Source organism: Pangasianodon hypophthalmus, chromosome 8 (genome assembly GCF_027358585.1).
Source record: "Pangasianodon hypophthalmus isolate fPanHyp1 chromosome 8, fPanHyp1.pri, whole genome shotgun sequence".
NCBI classification, from domain to species: Eukaryota; Metazoa; Chordata; class Actinopteri; order Siluriformes; family Pangasiidae; genus Pangasianodon; species Pangasianodon hypophthalmus.
This window is the reverse complement of record NC_069717.1, coordinates 22346774-22369254: the sequence shown is the minus strand read 5'-3', so window position 1 is coordinate 22369254 and position 22481 is coordinate 22346774. Positions and strand designations below refer to the sequence as shown.

Here is a 22481-nt window from a genome sequence, read left to right as displayed (position 1 = left end):
GTCTTTTTTCTCCCTGCAGGGTTCAGTGCTGTTGGAGGAACCGGCTGACGCCTCCCCTGTAGTGGAGAATGGGACGGGAGAGAGCGAGGAGCCTCCCGCACCTCCTCCTGCACCTCCTCTGCCTCCTGCACAGACTCCACCTCCAGCACCCCCCCTGCCTTCTGAGGCTCCCACACCTCCCCAGAGCACCAACGCTCCTCCAGCGGCTTCCAGCCAGCGCCGCATGTCCTCCTCCTCCAGCAGTGAGTACTCTCTGACTCATTGACAACAACTCTACATCTTCATCTCTTTTCTCCTGTCGCTCCTCTCACTTTTATAAATGTGCAGTTGCTTTGCTTAGGGCCTGTTCTCCCTCACACCATCCTCATCTAAATAGTCTTTCAGTCTTCTTAATTTCTTCTCTGGCCGTGTGTGTCTTCCGTTGGACATGTAGGGCTAATCATGTGGTCAGGCAGTTATCTGAGGGGAAGCCTGGATGTGTAAACAGACAGGTGGCTGATCAGAAGGGTTCAAAGTGATGCTCCTGTGCCTTTGGTTTATATGAACAGCAAGCAGACCTGAGCTCTGGTACTGTAATTGGACTTGAAACAATTTCTAATATCTGAATGAAAATGAACTATATGTAGGGAATAAAGGGAAATAGCATCTTTTTTTTTTTCGCCATGCAATATAAACCTGTGATCTGAAGTGCAGGCTAAACTACTGTCAGAGCTGCTGTTATAGAAAATTAATCAACACCTTCTGACCAGTCAGATTTGAGAATTCACCAATGCTGTGCAATAAAAGGTAATAAATCACCCCTGACCCTTTTGCTTTGACCTTTACTGTCTTGGGCAGTTTTTTGGCACTCCATGTTTATAGCTATGATTCCTCATGCTTTAACACTTTATAATCTGTTGAAAAATGGATGTTGGCACAAATTACACCCAATAGCAGTGTGTATGTGCACTGGGTTGCTTCATTGGGTTCTTTTTTGAGATTCTCTCTAAGATTCTGTTACTTGAAATTGCAGCAATACAGCATGTACCATTACTGAGATGAACAAAATTTGTTTTATTTTAATGTCAATACAGTAATTCCTATGCATTAGTTTCAAAGTAATTGTTAACTATTATGTATATCCATTTGATCATTAAACCAAACTGCTAAATTTTGCTACTTTGAAGACTTTACTGCACCATGTATCATTTCCAGACTATATTTTAAGATCATTTTGATGCCAAAACTGAAAACTTAAAGCCTGTCCATGTAGTTGGACAAAAAGAGATGTATCAGATACTATTTCCATGATATCAGTTTTGAGAACGTTAGATAATATAAGATAAGATAAATTGAACAATGCTTTTCCCACACTGTTCGGTAATAGTACTCCCGCATCAGCTAGATCCCAATGTAACCCCTGTTGATTAGCCACTTGTTTGGGTTAAGCTGCTCTCAGAGACTTAGCATTTAGACTACATGGTTATTTGGACATAGAGCGATTATGATCATTCAAAAATTATTCAAACACTAGAGCTGGGCAGGAAGTGAAATTTTTCACTGGTCTCGATGTGGACTGGATATGCTGAATTGACCCTAGGTGTGAATGAGGGTGTGAATGTGCGTTTGTCCTGCGATAGACTAGCATCCCATCCAGGGGTATTCTCGCCTTGCATCCAGTGTTCTTGGGATAGGTTCCGGATCCACTACGACCCTGACCAAAACAAAGCAGTCACTCATGATTAATAAAGGAATGTGATTTCTGTAATTCGGTATTCTTGGTTTAATTTTGGTTGCATTGGGTTAGGGTTAGGGATATTAATTGGCTCAGCATGAAAGGAAGTACATTTACAGCATTTGGCAGACACCCTTATCCAGAGCAACTTACATATAGAGCCTTGCTGAAGGGCCCAGCAGTGGCTGCTTGGCAATGCTGGGACTTGAACTCACAACATTCTGACCAGTAGATCAATGTCGTAACCACTGAGCTACCAAGTAACACCTTCAGTTAAGGAAATGATGCAGGCCTGGTCTATGATGTCTATGCTTACTACTTTTTTTTTATTTTTTTTGGAAGTGCCAATGTGCCAATTTCCTCCTGTATGAAAAAAAAACTTATTAGTTAAAAAAAAAATTCTCATTGCGTATTGTTATTGAGGTATTTCACTAATATATATGCATATATATATATGTGTGTGTGTATATATATATATATATATATATATATATATATATATATATATATATATATATATATTTTTTTTTTTTTATGTCCACTGAATTGTGAAGCAATCATTAGGTAGATTTATGAATTATATATCAAGCTTCCTTGTCCTAACAGACACATTATTATCACTTTATAGATGTATAACATGTTTCTATGTTTTTTTTCCCCTAAATTTTATCAGCGTAATAGTAGAGTAGTAGTATTTCATGGCATTTTTTAGACTTATTTATTTAGTAGGTGTATACTTTATTTACGATTATGTTATAAATATATAATGAAACAAAAAATAATTAATAAACCGGATGAGATCATTCAGAAATCTGTAAAATCTCTGGAAATTGTGCATTTGTCTGTGACCATACTGTGGAACCATTTATCTTAGTAATCTGGCAATCTCATGTGAAATGATGTTCTCAGGATGGCATTAACCCCTTAAACTACCAGAAATCATTCATCTTAAACCACAATAGCGGCAATAGCGGCAATAGCGACGTGTTCTTTCAGTTTCTGTTGTGTAAAAGGATCCAGTAGTGACCCCTCTAGGTTACAGTCTGCAACACATTTGATGTAAAACCCAGTCAGGAGACAGTGTAAATATTTTAAAGATTCACCCCGTTACCATGAGAGCAGCCTGGTTGTGCTTCCCAAATATCCGTTTACGAATTAATGCGCGGGGGCTATCGTTACCTCCAAATCAGGTTTAGTGTTATCCCATTTGCGTAATTGCTCCTCTTCCAGGAGACACTGGTCTCGACCATTCAGTTCAGGATTATGTCAACAAAAACACTGCATTGTATAGCTGGTATTGCTTTTGTGTTAGTCCATTTGCTTGTCAGAGCGTCTGTGCCTTAGACAAATTTGAATAAGAACCTCAACAGGATGTATACATAGGCTGCCAACAAAAGAGGCCTAATGCCTCAGGGGTGGCTGTGGACAAAAGAGCACTATGACAAATAGATTGACTCGTAACACGTGAATCTATGGACTTATATAAGCAATGTCTGCAATTGTGTAATACACTCAGTGTAGTGACGCACTGATAAATACACTTTTGCTAATGGAGTAAAAGGTTTAAATGTGAGACTTGCTTAGTAATTGGGGGTTGCTGTAGATAGTCATTTCAGAAATTACCATTAGATTTCATCCTTATCAAACTCTACATCACCACATGTGATGCATTTGCCAAAAAAGCAGTTCACGTTTTTGTTTTATTTGCTAATTTTGTTTTTGTCCTTTTTGTGTTTATTCACTCCTCTTCTCTTATTCTTCCTACGTTCATTTTGCCCAATCCTGACTTTTTCATTTATCACCTGCCTCCTGTCATTGTCTTTCCATCACTTGTTCTGTTTCATTCTTTCACTTGGGACTTGAACTTGGTTTTTTCCTACTGGTGTCTCTTTTGGCCAAAATCTTTTTTCCCTCTATGCGGTCGCTCTAAAGGAGGGAATCTCTCCTCTGCCTCTGTCACTCCTGCCCCAGAATCACTCCGGCAGAGGAAGAGTAAGTATTCACTTCCCCGCCACACCACAGATCTCTCTCCTGCTTGTCTGTTTGTGGGTGTATTTACTCTCTCTATATATATATGTGTACTTCCTGCTTCCTGTTCTCCTGTAAACTTATGTGGATATGATCCAGCATCATGGTTATATTCTATTATAGCCAGTGGCTCTGTTTGTATGTAAGGAATAAAACACAATGGGGTGTGCTGTTATAGCAAAATAATCAAAGACTGGATGGTGTGAGTCATCCTGAGTCATAGTTATCACTCTGGAGTTGATATTTTCCTATAAAAGCATGCCTGAAGTGTTTTATTCCTCTTATACCACAGCAGTTTGCCAATGATTACAATTTTTGTTAAAGAATAAAATGTCATTCAAGTTAGTCATACATTATAGCAGCTATAAACAGTTGTTCCCTCACCAGTCTGTCCTTTTTTCTCTGAAAACCTAAAGTTACAGCTTTGCCTCTGAATGTTACAAAGTGCTGAAACTGGAGACTCCTTCCAAAAAAAAGCTAAATAAACAACCTCATAGAAAACTTCAGAACCACTGTCAGAGCTGCTGTCATAGAAACTCAAGCGACACCTTCTGACCAATCGGAATTGAAGTTCAACAGCGCTGTGGTATACATAGAGTTATATTCTAAAAAACAACATATTGTTTTTTAGGATATCATTGTAATATTCAAGATGGATCTCTCAAACTTAAGGAGTTTTTTGTCAGTAGTGTTGTCTTTAGTGTATTACATTTAAACTTATGCACTATAAAAAAAGTCTCAGTAATGACTGTTGCCATAATAAGCATATTGTACATGCTGAGACCATTTAAAATTTAACATGATGTGCTGAGAACTTTTAAATGTACAGTAAATGCTTGTGGAATTACGGATATAAAAAGAGAAACATGAATTATGAGCTGTCCAAAAATGAAAGAAAATCGAATAAAAAGTAGAACAAATTAAAGCAACAATATATGCGAAACAAAGTTAGAGAAAGAACAATAAATAAATGAATACAAGTATAAACATAACTTGTAAATTATATTTTTTGGTGTTTTTAAAATTTACTTATTTAAGGCTTTTTTAGCATATTTTTTTTAGCATAAAAAGTGTACGAAGGTCTGTAAACATCCAGTGGGTTTCTCGTAGCACACAGCCTTGGTGATTGAACCCTGCCTTCATCAGTATGCTGTTTCCTGTATCAGTTTGGTCTCTACCATGACACACACATTTGTCGTGAGAATCCTGGACGGCACTTCTGTTCGTTTTGTAAATGAATCGAGAGCACACTGATATGTGCTTGAAGCTGAAGATGTATCAGGACACTAAGGCTGATGGTATTGTGGATCGTGACGGGCATGCGTATATGTTTGACATGAATGTGTGTTTGTGAATATAAGTGTGTATATTGCACTTTTCATCTGCCTTCTTTCTGTTTGTGTGTTCTTTCTGGCATATTTTAATATGTAGTTTGAGGTCTGCTAATTCTCCTTTAGTGCATTTATAATGGGGGAGGTGGGGAAGGGAAAGTGCAATGGAGCCAGCTGAAAAGGTGATGAGAGGATTAGAGAGAGGGGAACGATTGCGTGTGAGACTGCAGGAAAGTGAGTGAGAATATAGAAAGGGGAGTCTGGGGTGAGCGACTTGAAATCCACTTCCAATTTGGCAGCGAGCTACTGTCCAAGCTGATTAGTGCTGATCTCTTTAGAGTTTAGAGCTGTGACGAGCCCCAGCTCACTTTTTTCCCCAGTCGTTCTCTGTGGAAAGAATGTGACTGAGTTGGAAGTAGAAGCGAGAGTTTACACCATATGTGATGTAAGAACGCTAGTGTTCCCGAGGACAGCTGAACCGAGCTCAGCAGGTGATGTACAGTTTTGTTTAAAATTTTCTAATGTCAGAGCTGTAAGTGCTTGCTTCTAGTTTGAAACTGGATGAAACTGTGGAGGTAGAACACTAAGTGTTTGATTTCAGTATATAATTATACAACAGGCTGTAGTTTCATTCAGCAGAGTGTTCGATGCTTATTCAGATTTTCTTTGTATCTTCTGGAACCTTACTCTAGAATATACAATTTCATTTGTTATATAGTTACATTTCCTTGTATTAAATGCTGAGCTTTCATTTAATACACCAAAATGAGCAGAACACAGTTGTTCATTGTTTTTGGTTTTCAGTAAAATGTTATGGACAAGTGTCTTTTGTTTCGAAAATGGCGCAAAATGAATAATGTGATTAAAATGAATAATGTGATTAAAACTTTTTGTAAGCAGATTATGTCTTAATCTTGCATCTTGGATCAAGATTACTCTGAAAATTTGTGAGAAAATTCATTCATTATAATAGCATTGTTTGCTTTAAAACAGTTCATTTATCTTTAATGTCTTTTTCCAAAGCAAAAAAAAAGTTTTTTAAATAACCTGTACTCTCACACATGGTGTGCTTGATGCGCAGGCATGTCATATGATTATAACTTTAATAACTTTTTTTGTCCCATCTTGGAATTATGATTCATTTAAGTTATTGAATTTAAACCTCTTTTAAAACTCTAGTTACGATGCCTCTTTCTATAGGCAATACATTTTGAAGTTTTTAAGCTACAGCTTTATCAATGTAATCTTTGTCCTTTATTCAACGGTTTCTTTTAGATGACCCTTTCTCTCTCTCTCTCTCTCTCTCTCCCTCTCTCTCTCTCTCCCTCTCTCTTATTATCATTTGACTCACATTTCCTGTGTTTGCCTTAGGCACTAAATCCTTCAACATGATGTCTCCTACTGGTGATAACTCCGAGCTTCTGGCTGAAATTAAAGCCGGGAAGAGCCTGAAGCCCACGCCTCACAGTAAAGGCTACACGACCATCTACTCCAGCAGTGGCTCTACAGCGAATAATGTAAGTGCTATTCTGTCATTAAGCACACAATCTGTGGTCCAGTATGTCCAGGTTAGAAAATACACAGTAACTAGTCCCATTCTTTTTAGGAATTTGGGCCTCATTTATCAGTTTCTAGTAAAGCTGTATATGAATATTTTCATAGACCAAATAAAATTCTCCACCAGATTTCCAAAAGCTTTGGCAATGCTGAAACATTTCTTCGTTCTCGTGCGTATGCTAATGAACGCCAATCACCTGTAGCACGTGCACACCGCGGTTCATTTGCATTTAGTTACACCCATAAAACTCCACTCACAGAGAGCTGAAAGCACAAAATGAGGACAAAATGGTGAAAGAAAAAAAATTCTCAGAAGCAGAAGTGGAGTTTTTACTTATGAATACACCAATTAAAAATATTATTTAGCACCTGAAAAGGCTAAAATCTGGAGACAAATTACAGAAAATGTGAATTAATTAAAGTGAAAAGAAAATGGTTTGACATGAAAATGGAGAAGAAAATATATCCACATTGTACCCAGCTGATCATGAACACCAGGCACTTTAGCCTTTTGCACACTTTGGCCTCTTGCCTAATACTCCCTCCCTGATGCTTTGTTAGAAAAATATTCAGGGTGCTGGATGATGATGTACACACAGCACACTCGGGATTATACTGCATCAGTCATTTATTGGTCACATAGTGCTGCCTCTAAAGCATTGCACACCATGAAAAGAAGATGCATTGGTCTTATTTGTCTTATTTGAGTGACTGGTTTATTTGTCTTAATTTATGGATTTGTGTTGGTCTTTCTTTAGTTAATATCATTAATATGAAGTGACTGGGTTTCACAAAATTGTCATTAGATTTGTGTATGTATTTGAAATAAATATGCTATTTAAACTAGATCTATAATGTAATCCATATATCAAACTGCAGTAACTCCTCACCAGTTGTATGATTTGAAGCTCTTCAACTGAGGTTTAATGAGTTTCCTTACATGTAAATTTACTCAAACCCGGGAGCTCTGGAAGGATATGAACATTTTTCTGAACTAACGGGATTTTCATGAATTTTCATGAAATTTCTTGCATATCAACAGTAGCATAAGGTGTCATTAGGAATTGCGTGGCTCTAAGACTGACTGGTTTTTCATCTCTGCTGCATATACGCACACTCTGTACAGCTGCAGCCTTCTTTGTTTGGCCAACACAGTAAAACGCAAGGCATAGGCTTAATGAGAAAAGAACAGCCAGTCATGAACCTGGAATGACTGCTGGCTGTTCCCCAACATTTTATCTGGGTGTGTCTAGCATATGCATATATTACTGTTTATATTATGTTTTTCAACTCGGCAGTGGTGTGCGTGCATGGCTGCATACATAAAGGACAATACTTCACAAACAGAAACAGGGACACAAAAGGATTAAATAGAAACTAATCAGAGGGAGACAAGAAACAGGTGTGACTGGCTGCCAAAAATAGATAACAAGAACATGAGGCACACAGCATATAAGAAACCTGGAATGCCAAAAGGGACAAAAGAGGCACATAGAGAATGGAACATGATAGGGACAGAAGTAGGGAAGATTTAATAGAATCAGAGAAGACATAACAGCTTGTATACTTGCTACTAAGGCGCTACTGTGTCAGTATCACTGCTGTGCTGAGAAAGATCCACTAGCTAAATAACTTATCAACACTGGTCCTAGCATTCCCTTTCCATCAATGAATTTTAATGTGTTATCTCAATTTTTTTTTGACTTATCTCAAAATTCTGAGATAATACATCAAAATTTTAGCATACTGCTTCTGTCAAAAAAACTTTTTTTTTCTTTTCTACCTGGTGGAAATGGGCTTCCATAACAGTCAATAATTGTATATCTGTATAGTACAATTATATAGTAAGTGTACCTGACTTATTCATATACTTAAATACATTGTTACTTTTACTTCTCTTTGTTTACAGGAAAAAATACATCTAAAAATGTGAAAAGGGATAGTCAGCAAATTATTAGGTTGCATTTGTTTAGTTACGAACATTCCTGGAAATAGTTTTTGTCATTCAGTTTAAGATCGTCTAGATAATTTGTACACTATTAAAATATAACTCAGTTATAAATCTCTAATGTTATAAATCCTACTGATATTTACCTTTTCAGGGAGAAAGTCCAGCATCGCCACCTCAGTCCCAATCCCAACCCCAGTCTGAACCCCAAACTGAGCCCCAATCTCAGCCCCAACCTCAGTCGCAGCCACAGCCTCAGTCGAATGCAGTCCAATCGACAAAACCCATATCTGCTCCCACTTCCCCATCTACATCCACGGTTCCTTCGGTTCGTGGCAGTTCTCCCCGGAACCTGAGCACATCACAGAGCTACGATCAGCTACCTGTGGTCAATGGCAACAGTGCTTCGGGTCAGACACGCAAGTCCAGCGTGGTGGATATAGAGGCCCTGGTGCCCACCCATGACGAACAAGGCAGAGCCATTCCTGAATGGAAGAGGCAGGTGATGGTGAGGAAATTGCAAGTGAAGATGCAGGAGGAAGAGGAAAGCAAGAGAAAGGTAAGGAAATGGGTGAACCATTTTTTTAAAGCAATGTTTTTGGAAGATAAGCTGAGGAACTGTCTTTGCTATTATCAGAATTACATAACCATTGGTTTTTAAATGACTCTCGGCTGGTAATTATGGTACATTTGTAGCCATAATTTACTTGAGTATGTGTAAGTCACTTTCTCAGCTTAAACAACAGCTGCCATTATTTGGCTTTAAGTTTGTACTAATGAGCCGAAAGAGTGTGGATGTGAGATTTTGCATGTTGTGGTGTGTTATTGTGCATTTACTCTAAAATAATTTCCTCTGAAATAAAATTTTTCTGTCATTTTAAACCTTAATATTTTGCTTTCTCATGTATATTCAGCACAGAATTGGTAGTAGTGATGAGCAGTTAAGAATTATAATTCCCAATAATTGAATGGAGTGTGTCAAAGATGCTGGTATCAGTTTCTCTGATCATATCCATGTTTATGTAAACTTCTTAGACTTCAGAAAAGCATAACAACCATAGTTGAAACCATAATTTGCGGCATTTGAACAATTTTAACATGTGCTAGATGAGAAAGAGCATTTCTCTAGTGCGGTCACAGAGTTTCTTTGAAACAAGAGCATGTTGTGGTCAGCCATTTGCTCGGTAAAGCCTAAAATGCATTCAGCTGTATTATGTTGACTTGGTCTAGGATGTGGCAGACAGAACATTCCAGCTCTTTGTAAATATGTAAGTAAACACACCTGTCAGTTGCTGATGGGCTGTCAGGCAGGGCTGAATGTCTGACATGTCTGATACAAGAAGCACTACGTCAGTGGTGTGCATGTTATAATAGACGCATCGGGTTAGCTTTAATATTAACTGCTTATATGTGATCTTGATCAAAGACCGAATGGGAGACTGCTGTGGTTAATTACACATTTAAGGAGCATAAAATGTTAAAGCTTAACAGGCCTTGATTCAGGAGACAAAATTTTATCAAATGCATTCACAATTTGCCTTTTTTTGCCTGAATGGTTCAGTGGTATGGATCCATCTATTACTACTGCACTTTGACGTTTTTGTCTTTTGCATGTGTTTTTGTGTCATTTGGCTGGACAATGACTTGTCCTGTGGTGTGATGCAGTGTTCACCTTGGGGCTGCTGTGACCATCCCAAGACAATTTTAAATAATATCAATATTTCTTTCATACTCTTGAAACGTAGTAAGATATATATTGGTGATGGGGCAAGACAGCTCTAAGTTTTTACATGGGGATTCAGTGGTGTGATGCAAGGTGCCCTCACACTGCAAATTATGTCTAAATCTTGGAATGCAGCTATGTCTGTCTACTTTTCTCCCTATTTTCCAAAATTCATGTCTATGTTTTCAAAATCTGTCAAGGCCAGTGGTTGTCAATCAAGTCCTCTAGAAGCACCTGTCATTCCATATTTTTACATGTTCATTTAAGGTCACTTGACCATCATACTTGTACATTCATCAACCTGCTAGTGGAATGGACTAATTATGTGGAATGACTGCTCAAAGGCTTGGTTCATAATCCAGACTACAAATTCAGAGTAGATAGGATAAGTGCTCCTGTTAAATAGGAATTTGAAATAGCTACATTTTACTCTAGAGAAAAAGCTAGTCAAATTGGAAGCTTTTTGCCTAAATTTTTCCAAATAAACATGCTGTATTGAGATCCTCAGCAACTGCAAGTTGCTAAAGGTCACACTGCTTCAACTCATCTCAGCTATAGTAAAGCAGCTACCATTGCACCACTAAATCCATGTAAGGTTTGAAACGTTTGGTGTGAAGAAGCATGTCTGAGAAGCGTTGGACCTACAGATTGAAGGACAACCCATCCTTCTTTTTTTGTTCCTCTCTGTCTCCTCCTCTGACCCTGCTTTAGTTTTCTACCAGTGGATATTTCCAAGCACGAGACTGGCATTACTCTCATGCACACAATGCTATACTGGGTCCATTTGGTGAACTGATGACTGAGGATGACCTCATTCGCATTGAGAGACAGATTGAGAACCTCCAAGTCATGCACAAAGTGACAGAGGTAGAAAAAGAGTTGGAGCAGCTGGAGAAAGAGTTACATCAGCTTCTCCCTGTGTCTGCTGCCCTGACCCAGGACCACTTCTCTGTCAACCCCAAACAGGTTCATGGGCAAGCAGAGGACCTTCCTGCTTGGTGTAGCAAAATTTCTACACTGCTTAAAAGTATGGCTATCCTCCTTGCTACATTAGGTGGTAAGGAAATAGACATTCTGGAAATGATTAATCAAGGATATACATATGAAGGTCTGAAAGGTGGAAAGGTACAGACAGCGTCCGTTACCTCAGGCAACATTGGGCGATCACAGTCTTTCTCAACCCGAGAGGACGTAGAGAAGGAGCTCAAGCAGTGTGGTGTGTCAGTGAAAAATCTGAAGGCCAATTATGAGATGATCCAGAGCCAGTCCAAGTATGAAGAGGACAAGATGAACCGAGTATACAAAAGGAAGAGATCCTTGCCAGTGGTGAGTGAGTGCAGTTATTCCCCTGAGCCTATCCTGGAAGATGAACTACTATTCACAACTTGTGATATCAACTCTCAAGTCACTAATGGTCTACCACCAGATCAAGAGCCAAGACTGCCATTAGTAGATGAGCCGGTTATAATTCCATCATATGCACCTTTGACATACAGTGGACCTAATGGTGTCTCCCAGTCAGGCATGGATAACCTGACACACCCTTTATCCAGTGATGCCGCACTAAATGGAAACCATCTCACACGCAGCCTCGAGGTGCAGACAGACCTGAGCTATGTTCAGGAGTCTATTGAGATGCGAAAGGAAAGGATTGTGTTCTTGTTTCTGGAGCACTGGAGAAAGTACACTATGACTGAGTCTTACAGACCCAAGTACACAGGGAGAAGAAGAAGTCAAGGAGTCGGGATGGATGGCTATCACTCCCAGGATAATAATAACCAGTTCGACTTGGATGGGAGTGAGGATGACCAGCTACTGCACTTCATGAAACAGAGACAGGTAGTAGGGAACCTGCTTGGCCACTGGAGGACCATTATGAGCCAGGTACCCTCACGTCAGATCCGTCGGCTCAGTCGTGCTCAAATGATCTACTGGCCCGAGCATTTTCTCCCTCATATAAATGGGGCTCCAGTTCATTATGATAACCTGACCCTTGATCTTTTCATGCTTGGCTACTTCCAACTGCTTGAGATGAACATGTCTCGCAGTGAGCGGAAGTTCCGACACTTGCTGTGCTATGAGATGTTTGATCGAATTGGCAGCCATCCTTGGGAAGTGATCCGTGAGTTCCACCGTGAAGTGATGGAAAGCATTGAGAGAGGGAATTGTGATTGGTCAGATGGCTTTGAGGACATCAAGCTGAAATACTTTGGTGACACTACAGAGGGGGGAGGGCTGTTGGAGACAACTCAGATTGACTCACCAGAAAGAATTCAGGAGATCTTAGGCTCAAGACATGTACCTGAGACAACACCAGAACAAGAGTCTTTTGAAAAGACTGAGCAAAATTTAGCACAATCACCTGCATCTGACAAAGTACAAGCTTCCACACAGGAGCCTATACAGGACACAGCAGACAATATTTCAAAAAGTGAAGTGAACTCTACAGAGCAGATTGATGAGTCTACCATACTGGACAATGATCAAAATGCAGACATACCTAATGCAGAACAGCCAGAGAACCAGACAACCACACAAGTGACTGTTGAACAACCTCTGTCTGAAACCATCAACGGTCATGCTGAGAAACAAATTCCAGCAAAAAATAATGAAGAGCTGAATGAGGACTCGATAAAGCTTATTTATGATCTTAAAGAGTTCAGCAACGAGGATATAATCAGATACATTGAGCGAAGTTTTGCCTTTTGGAAGGAGAAGGAAGCAGAATTGTTTGATATCTGAACAATGATGGCGATTATTTGATCAAAATGAAAAATTTAAAGGAAGTCTTCAGATGAAGCATGTTATTGGACAAAGGGTCTATCCAGACATGCGAGAGAGTTGGCTAGAAAAAAAGAATCTGAGACTCTCTCCTTGACTGAATAATGATCTAATGCAGGTTACTGCTGAACACTGCAAATCTAGTGTCCACCTAAATATAATGTAGGTTTATTTGAAGGAGTTCAGAAGATTTTTTTAAAATTGGGACTCCAATTTTAATCCGATATCCATATGGAAAGTGCTATGTTAAATGCACAATGTTGGAAAAAGAAATTGGAGCAAGTGTAGAAGGTCCTCAGTCAAAGACTTGTATGGAATTTATGGAATATATGGATATATGGAAGCAAGGAACTATGTTTTGTGACTCTTGGCCAAATTGTAGTCTTGGATGGTGGTGGGCCGTGGTCGATGCTTGAGCATATTTGTTTTTTATTGTATTACAAGAGAATACAATTATAACAATTGCTATCTACCCATGGTCTAGTGCAAGGCAATTCAGCTTCAATAGGAAGTGGACCAAACAGGAAATTGATGCTGGATATGCAGGCCAAGCCACAATATATTGTTAACAAATGACCAATATTCTTCTTATATAGTATTATTATTATTGTATAACCCATGCTCTAGCAGTTGGTATAGTGAATAATTGTTTGTCGGTTCAATCTAGGTGGATGGTTTTTGCTGATCTTTTTTTTGTCTTTTAAAAGAGGATAATTCACAATTGCACAGATACATAACATTTTTACCATTTCCAGCTTTTAAGTATAGATGTAACATTACTACTAATTAAGCCAGAGAGAGAAGAGACAAAATAGGCCAGATTCAGGCCATAAAATAGGCCTGATAATATAGTAGTTTAGTGTAATCTGCATTCATATTACAACCATATTGAGTTTGGCTCCTCCTAATTTTTGGTAGTTATTTCATCCGTAAACATAAATTGGTTAACAGAATTTACATTTGAGATAAATTAAAAAAAAATTTTGGCTTCTCTTTCTTGGCCCTCCTTAGTACTACCATTTTTTAAATTTCATTTTTATATGAGTTTAGCCACTGAGATATTAAGGACACAACCTTCTTCTATAAACACAGTGTTTATACTGGGGTTATGACATGAAATATTACCAAATAGTGAAATCCATGGTTCTTCGTTCTTGGTTCTCATTGGAAGAACTGGTATGCCATTCATGGTGTGGTGTGTTCTCACCTCGTGCCCAGTGTCCCTGCTGTGTATTTAGGATTATTTAAGGGCCCAACATAATTCTAAAAATATTTTCGTTTGAAGATTACCTGTATTTCATAATTCTTACAGTTCAAATACATGCCCTTTAATTAGCTTGTTCTCTAATGTAATTGTTTTTGGTATGCAGGTGAACTCAGCTAAGTCATAAAATTATTGGATGTTTTAAACTCAAGATACAATGATTATATCATTCAAGTGTGTTATTGGTGGTAATTTTGGATGTTAATTTTGATTTAAGTTTATCCATGTTTGAAGTGTTTCTGTTTTTTGGTTCCACATCAATAAAACATATAAGGTGTATTTCTTCATGTGCCTTTTCCTGTAGTTTAATTTTTATATGCTTATGCTCCTATACATACAGTGAGGAGAAATATACATTTGGAAAATTGTTTTTGTTAGATAATATATTACCAGTGCATTTATCCACTTTAAATTTACATGCTTTTTGTTCACTGTTGACTTAACTGTGAACTAAAGAGTGAACAAAAATTAGGTATTCATAAGCATAAACAAAGACACTATATTAAAAAAATATATATGTAAAGGTTACATAAATATAAATCAAGTTCTAGATATAAATGCTGCAAATATGTTCTTGTTCAAGTTGCACCTGGTGTCATTATAACAGACAAAACACTTGCCCTTCGTTAGGATGAGTAAGTAGCGATTATGGTGAAGGTGAAGGAGCTTCCTAAAGTTCTCAGGGATGCCATTATTAAACAACACTTCAATGGAAAAAGCTACAGAGCCATAGCAAAAAAAAAAAAAAAAAAAACATCCTTGTCAGTAAAATTGGTTATTTAATATGCAGATGGAAAGTTCATGGAACCACAATACTCATCCACCTACAGGGATGGCATGTAAAATTTCACGTGTGTTTAGACTAATGATAATGAAGGTCACTTGAAAGGAGTTGCAGGAAGACCTGAAAGCAGCAGGAACAACAGTTACACAGAGAACAATAACAATGAAGTGCAACGCAGTCGACTCCATTCCTATACCCCATGCAAAACTCCTCTGCTGAAAAGAAGCACAGCGATGCAGATCTAAAAGCATTTAGACAAATCCGAATTATTTTGGAACAATATACTCTGGTCAGAAGAAACAAAAATCAAACTCTTTGGCAATAATTCACCATGTTGTGTTTGTAGAAAGAAGGGTTATATGTATGATTCCAACAACACATTACCTACAGTGAAGCATGGAGGTGGGAGCATCATAATATGGGGCTGCTTTTCTGCAAATGTTACTGTGGCATTACATGTAATTGAGGGAACCATGTACTGAATTTTCAAAAAGACAACAAACCCAAACATACAGCCAAAATAATTCAAGAAGGCCTTGCATGGCCTAGCCAAGCTCGATTAAATCTGGACCTTTAATCAAATTCAAAATTTACAGAGGATTTTGAAATTGTGAGTCCGTCAGATGGACCCTCAGGAACTTTGGATAATTGAAGACAATTTGCTAAGGCCAAAACTGAACCACAGTGCAAAACCCTAATTACTTGTTAGTGTAGACATCTCGAAGCTGTAATTGCCAACAATGGCTTTGCAACAATGGCTTTTATAAGTAAAGTCAAAAGATGTGTGTAATTGTAAAGTGAATATATGCACTGGAAGTATATTAAATAACCAAAAAAGTGAATTCTGTAAAATATAGAAAAAGTTATCCCGGTCAACATTACTTTAATTAGCCAGTGATGTCAGTCTGGATAATTGGATAATTAAGCATTCTTAGCTTCCAAAAAAGAATTCTACTTTGAACCTTTTCCAATCATTTTTTTTTTCTCATTTTCATTCCAACCAATCAGAAGCCATGCCTGATTCCATCTGTTTAATTAGTTGATTTGTTGCCTTTAATCAGTTAATAGGTGTGGCTATTGCTTGGTTGGAATAAAACTACACTGGCCATTTGTTGATAAGATTGATGACCCCTGCTTTATGGGTTCCTCAAGAGCAGTGCTTTTAAAAATAGGTCCAGGGACCCCCGGTGGTCCATAAAGCATAGCCAGTGGGTTTTCCACCACTGTAACAAAATTTTTTCTAATGGTGGAAATCACTACACACAAATTTATTATATTTAGGGGACCAAGCACCCAAGTCATCTCAGACCCAATGTGTTCTATGGTTGGAAATTTCAGGAGAAGAAAGCTCTATGGCTTCAAAAATGAAAAATGTAAATAATATTTATGAAATAAATTTATACCGAATGGGCCTGTGGAATTTATGTTTACAGTTGAAGGGGTCCCTGGCTACAAAACATGTGAGAACCACCGCTTTAGAGGGATCCTGAGGCCTAATAGGATTTAAAAAATTAGCTCCTAGTTGGCATCCAAAGCACAGTATGTTTTGCTTTTAAATGTGCTAATGAACTGAGTCACATGTACATGCAAGAGCCCCAGAACTGTCGCCAAACACCATTAGGAAAACAGTGACAAAACACCAATCATATCCAAAGCTTCAGTGTTGAGACATCAACTTAAACTTATCAACTTATGAAACTTGTTTTAAGTGTTAATCCTTTTGTTCTCTTTTGGTGTTTTTTTTTTCTTCAGTTATAATTCCCAGGGGAGTATTTAAATATTAAGCTGTAGATTAGATTACCTAGATGCTGGAGCCTTTGCCAGTGAAATTGCTTCACTGGAGCAGATTTAGAGTAACTGATCCACTTTAAAGGGAAGATGAGAAGCTCAGAATGGCCACCTCCTGCTCTGGCCTCTTGTTACAATGTGTAAGTCTGCAGGAGATAATATTTCATTCTGTGTGAAGACAGAACTGTAGACCTGAACTGTAGACTGTAGTGGAATTTGGTTTCAGATCCTCCTCCTCCAATTTTCCCTCATGATTTCCTTTGGGGAATCTTGAGGCCTATGTATAAATTTGTTGAAGGTTTATAAATAATTAAGGCAAGTATATATGTATAGTGCATTTCATACACATAGGTAATTCTTATTAAGTGTTCTACAAAAGCAGAGAAGATAATAAAATTAAAATAAAATGAAGAAATAAAAAGATATTATACTCAGATAAAGTACAAATTAATAAAAATTATATAAAATAGCAAAAAAAAAAGGTCAGATGTAAAAAGTGTAATGCAAAGGTAAAAATGTAAAAATGTTTTTAACCTGCATTTAAATTATCTCAATTTAGGGCACATCTTAGATGTTTTGCAGGTTGGTTTCAATTATATATAGCAGACCTGCTAGGTTTACACTGGCACTTAAAATGTTTGAACAATGTATATTTTATCATTTTTGTTTAAATTATCTTATTTTAAATACTTATTTTAATTTTTTTGTATCAAGCTGGATCTATTCTAATCAGAAAAACGAAAATCTTTATCATGCAAATTAGGCACTTGTAGCACACCACATATTAATGCTTTACAGTTAACATTGGTGTATTTATCTTTTCCTAAATCTCCTATGACTTGTAGCAGTGTAAATAAATTGAAGCGATGTTTCACTCAGCTCACTGACCACACTGTTTTGTCTCTTTCTGATAGGCTGAGGAGGAGGAGGCCCGGCTTGCATCCATGCCTGCTTGGAGAAGAGACATCATGAAGAAAAAACTGGATGAAGAGAAGTGAGTAAAAGCCCTTGCATTCTCCAATTTTTGTTTTCTTTCATGACCAGCGTTCATTTAAAAACAAAAATATTGGCTACTACCCTAAATGATAATATAGAAGAAATTAAGTATAAAGCAAATTCATATGAATTCACAAATTCATAAGTAAAAAAGATGCTAGACTCATCTGTAGTCTATGATAAACCTCTGCATTTGTCACAGACATGACCATGATGTTCTGTGTCTGTTTTCTGAACAGATAAGTTACCAGTATAATTCTGAAAGAGATCCTGTAAAGAGATTTTTTATACAGTTGTATGCAATGGTTTGGGCACCCATGGCAAAATTAAATATTTTATTGATTTTTGAAGTGAAAAGAAGCAAACACAACCTATGCAGCAAACTATTTTTTAAATGTTTTTTCCTGCAAATGTTAATGCACATTTACTTTATATTTGATTAAGTTAAAAAATAGAAATTGTGGTTTGTGCAAAAGTGTGGACACCCTTCCATTCTCAGAACTTATTTAACTTATTTGGCCTTTATTGACTCGTTAGAAGGATAGTCATTAGGAATTATCAGATGATGACAATTCCAGAGCGTAATACATTCTCTGACTCTTCAAACCTTGTGCGAATACTCAACAACCATAAGCTCCTCTAAGCAGCTGATTAAAGATCTGAAAATGAAGCTAATAGATACCTACAACACAGGGGAAGGTTATAAAAAGATAGCAAAGCACTTCCGGCTCTCAATTTCTACTGTATGAAATATCTTTAAGAAATGGCAGTTAAGGGGAACTGTGGAATACAAGACAAGATCTGGAAGACCAAGAAAACTCAGATAGTGCTGCCTGTATGCCAGCAAGTAAGGCAAAGCAAAATCCCCACATGACAGCAAGGACCTGCAGTAAGGTTTAGCTGATACAGGAGTGGTGGTGCAGGTGCACCATTATTCTCTATAGCGTTGCTTGCACAAACATGATCTGCATGGACGATTCATCAGAAGGAAACCTTACCTGCAACCTGCAAGTATGCAAAACAATATCTAGATAAGCCAGAGACATTGTGTACTGATGGAGTAAAAAAGAAACTCTGTCATCCAAAACATAATTCAAAATCCACCATGACCCACTTAAAGAAAGGCAAGCTGAAGCTTTTGAAATGGCCTTCACAGACTTCAACATGATTGAAAATATAAGTAGATCTTAAACATGCTGTGCATGCAAGACGGCCTAGGAATATCACAGAACTAGATGTGTTCTGCACTTCTTATTAAAATAGTTTGCTGCAGAAGTTCTATTTACTTCTTTTTACTTCAAAAATCAGTAAAACACGTAATTTGTCCAGGAGTGCCCAAACTTTTGCACACAACTGTAGCGGTGCATTGTACAGACTAATTTTTAGACTGCTTGTAAATGCCTGTCAATGTCTTGAAGTATCTATGTGTAATGATTTTTCACTTAGGTTAGTACATTCACTGTTATTTATAAATGTCTCATCTTCTAATGTCTCTTATGTACCACCTGGACGGGCAGGGAACAGAAAAGGTAAGATATTAACAAGATGGAGGAATGATAAATCTGCTGGTACTTTACTTTATTGGTATTCATTTCTTGGCATAATTATAATTTAATCAATATCTATCTGTATCTATCACAAATATCTATCTACCTATCTATCTCTCTCTCTTTCTCTTTTTGGATGGTATTGATACAGTATTTGAACGGCAAAGCCTGATATTTACTGATCTCTAGATGTATTAAACAACTTAGAACATGGCACCTTTTGTTTGATCCCACCCATTTTTCAAGTGAACAAAAATATTATGTGACTGACAGGTGCTTCTTGTTGCCCAGATTGATTGTTTAAACAATTAATAGTTCTGAATGTCTACTTTTGGTTTGAGCTCTGGGTTTCACCTGTGAAGACTCCATTTGTTGTTAAAAAGGATAAACCAATATGAAGACCAGAGAGCTGTCTATGGGAGAAAAGCAAGCCATTTTGGAGCTGAGAAAAGAGTGAAAATCGATCAGATCCATTGCACAAGCATACAACAATTTGGAATTTTCTGAAAAAGAAAGAAACCACTGGTGTACTAACACCCAGACATCAAACAGGTCAGCCAAGGAAAACAACAGCAGTTGATAACAGAAACTTTGTGAGAGTCTTTCGGAAGACCTCGGAAGTAGAAATATAGAGGCCACAAGATGCAAACCACTCATCAGCAGTAAAATTCAGAAGGCATTCTGTGGAATTCACAAAGATGAGCAACAAAAGTTCTGGAAAAAAGATTAAAGGCCAAAGTGTAGAGAAAGATGGGATGAGCTCATGTGTTTTGGATCATGAGCAGATCCTAGATGTAAATATCAGGAAATGAAAGCTGAAATTCTGATCTATTGACTCATATTCATCTTTTGATCTCAAACTCATATATATATATATATATATATATATATATGATATATATATATTAGTTTGTCTGTTTGTGTGAGTGTATGTGTACAATGTAATTGCATTTTGCTGTTATTGCTGTTTTTTTTTTTGTCTTCTCGTGTGTGCTGACCTTCTAGCTTCTCTGTGGTTTCTTCTGATGTGGCAGGAAAGAAGAAGAGCGGTTGAAGATGGAGAAGGAGAACGAAGAGAAGATGGAGCTGGAGCGGCTGCGTACATTAGGCTATGATGAGACCAAGCTGGCGCCGTGGCAGCGGCAGGTCATTTTAAGGAAAGGCGACATAGCCAAACAGTAGTTTGTCCCCACTCTGCTTCCATCACCTGTAGGACACCGCATTACCCACAGTCCACCAGGTCCGTTCTGCATACTGAGTGGCTCAGCACAGAGCATGGCTGTTTGAATCCATCCAGCTGCAGATTTGTACTGTTCAGGACTGTTAACGAATCCATAGTACATTGTGATAAGAATTATGTGTGATTATAAAAGCCTATAATTCATTAGCGGTTCTCTATTTGTGCACCTGTAGATTTATTTTAAAAAAAAAAAACATTGTCAACATGCCAGCAATAATATTACAAATACATACATCATTTCAATGCAACTAATTTCCTTACATTTCCATATTTAAAAATCTTCAAAGTATTTTCATGTCTAGAAAGAGCAATTATTCTGTACAAACGTTTTAATTTTTTTAACCAGCCAATCGTTCTAAAGGAAATTTGAATACAGCATACTAGTTAAACAGATGCTGACATCGAACTACATATAAGTGCACTGAAATAATGATTTAACAACTACTTTTGGCATATGAGAAAAAGATATATTAATTGACAATAATGTTCACTACATTAACCTTGTGCATGTGTTTTAGTTTATATATTTAGCAATCAACCAATTGATTAATAGGATTCTTCATTGATATAATTCATTTTATTTGTTTTTTTTTTAACACAGTCATGAAAATGTGAAATTGTCCACACCTGTCTATAATAATAGAAGCAACCATAAGATGCATATTTGTATTTCCATAAAGACCAGAACATGGAAGATGCCGCTGTCTTTAATGCTATACTGTGCAATACATTACACACATTCTGTCCAAAAACCATGCATGTCCTTTACTAAGATTTACAAACCACAGAGTTTACTCTAGGGGAAGAATATTTGTGGTTGTTTGTTTGAACACATGGGCAGATTATATGGATATGTTTATATTTTATTCTATTGCTACTGCATATTCATTTTTGGTCTTGTGACTGACATGGATGATTATGTTGAGGGTGTACATCCATTTTTATCAGCACACTTTTCCCTCACTACATCTTCTCATAACAGTACACATAGGGTACCTGGACCTTGGAAAAGTGCCGGACGTGTCTTTCTGAATGTCTGTGTATATATGTGGTGTCTGTTCTGTGTCACAAAATGTGTGATAGTTAAATGTGATGTATTTAGAGTGTACATTTTTTTGCAAGTGTAAAAAAAATATTGTGATTCTCATTCAAATATGTGCAATGCATGCAATATTTGGTTTAACTTCATTTGATGCCATATTGATGTTTAAAAACAAAGCTATACACAAAAGCAATTGCCATTAGAAGATTTTCTATTTATGAATAATGTACATAGTTATACTGAGGAAAAAACTCTGCTGCCCTTTTGTTGCTGCATGAAGGTCCAGTTTTTCTTCCTCATCCTTTGCTTGCATTGATTTATTACTGTAAACCATCATTGTCAGTCAGGCAAATGTAGCAAAATAAAAACATCTGATTTCTTGGAATTCGTGGTCCTGGCTTTGAATGAATAATACTGCTTTGAAAAGGCATGCAATAATCAGATGGTATATTTTTAGTTATGGAAATATATTGTTCTGTAGATAGGTGGCATGGTAGTGTAGTGGTTAGTGTTGCCACCTCACAGAATCCCTGGTTCAGTCCTGAGCTCAGGTTAATGTCTGTGTGGAATTTTTATACATGTTCTCCCTGCGTTCTCATGGGTTTTCTTCAGATTGTGCAGTTTCCTCCCACCTCTCAAAAACATGCCGGATTGACTATGGTCTGTGTGTTGGCTATGCATTTGTGTGTGTCCATGGAGTCCTGCAATGGACTGCCATCCCAACCAGGGTGTATTCTC

The 22481-nt window shown here is 37.5% G+C and overlaps 2 protein-coding genes across 4 annotated transcripts in view; both read left to right on the top strand.

Moving 5' to 3' along the window:
• The window catches only part of espn (espin), a 53108-nt gene extending 30980 nt beyond the window's left edge, over positions 1 to 22128 (top strand). Inside the window, exons 9-14 of one of the 3 annotated variants that reach the window (XM_026925934.3) lie at positions 20 to 242; positions 6445 to 6590; positions 8733 to 9137; positions 17833 to 17912; positions 19432 to 19443; positions 20496 to 22128. In XM_026925934.3, coding sequence (XP_026781735.2) covers positions 20 to 242; positions 6445 to 6590; positions 8733 to 9137; positions 17833 to 17912; positions 19432 to 19443; positions 20496 to 20643 — 1014 coding nt within the window. In that variant the 3' untranslated portion in view covers positions 20644 to 22128. Of the gene's footprint in view, positions 1 to 19; positions 243 to 6444; positions 6591 to 8732; positions 9138 to 17832; positions 17913 to 19431; positions 19483 to 20495 lie in introns of all 3 variants that reach the window. The other 2 variants (XM_034306250.2, XM_034306248.2) reach the window with 2 other exon arrangements.
• LOC128318722 (espin-like protein) lies at positions 9147 to 14807 on the top strand. The gene has a single exon (XM_053236472.1). The coding sequence runs from the start codon at positions 11097 to 11099 to the stop codon at positions 13041 to 13043; it is 1947 nt and encodes a 648-aa protein (XP_053092447.1). The 5' UTR covers positions 9147 to 11096; the 3' UTR covers positions 13044 to 14807.
• Positions 22129 to 22481: the final 353 nt, after the last annotated feature.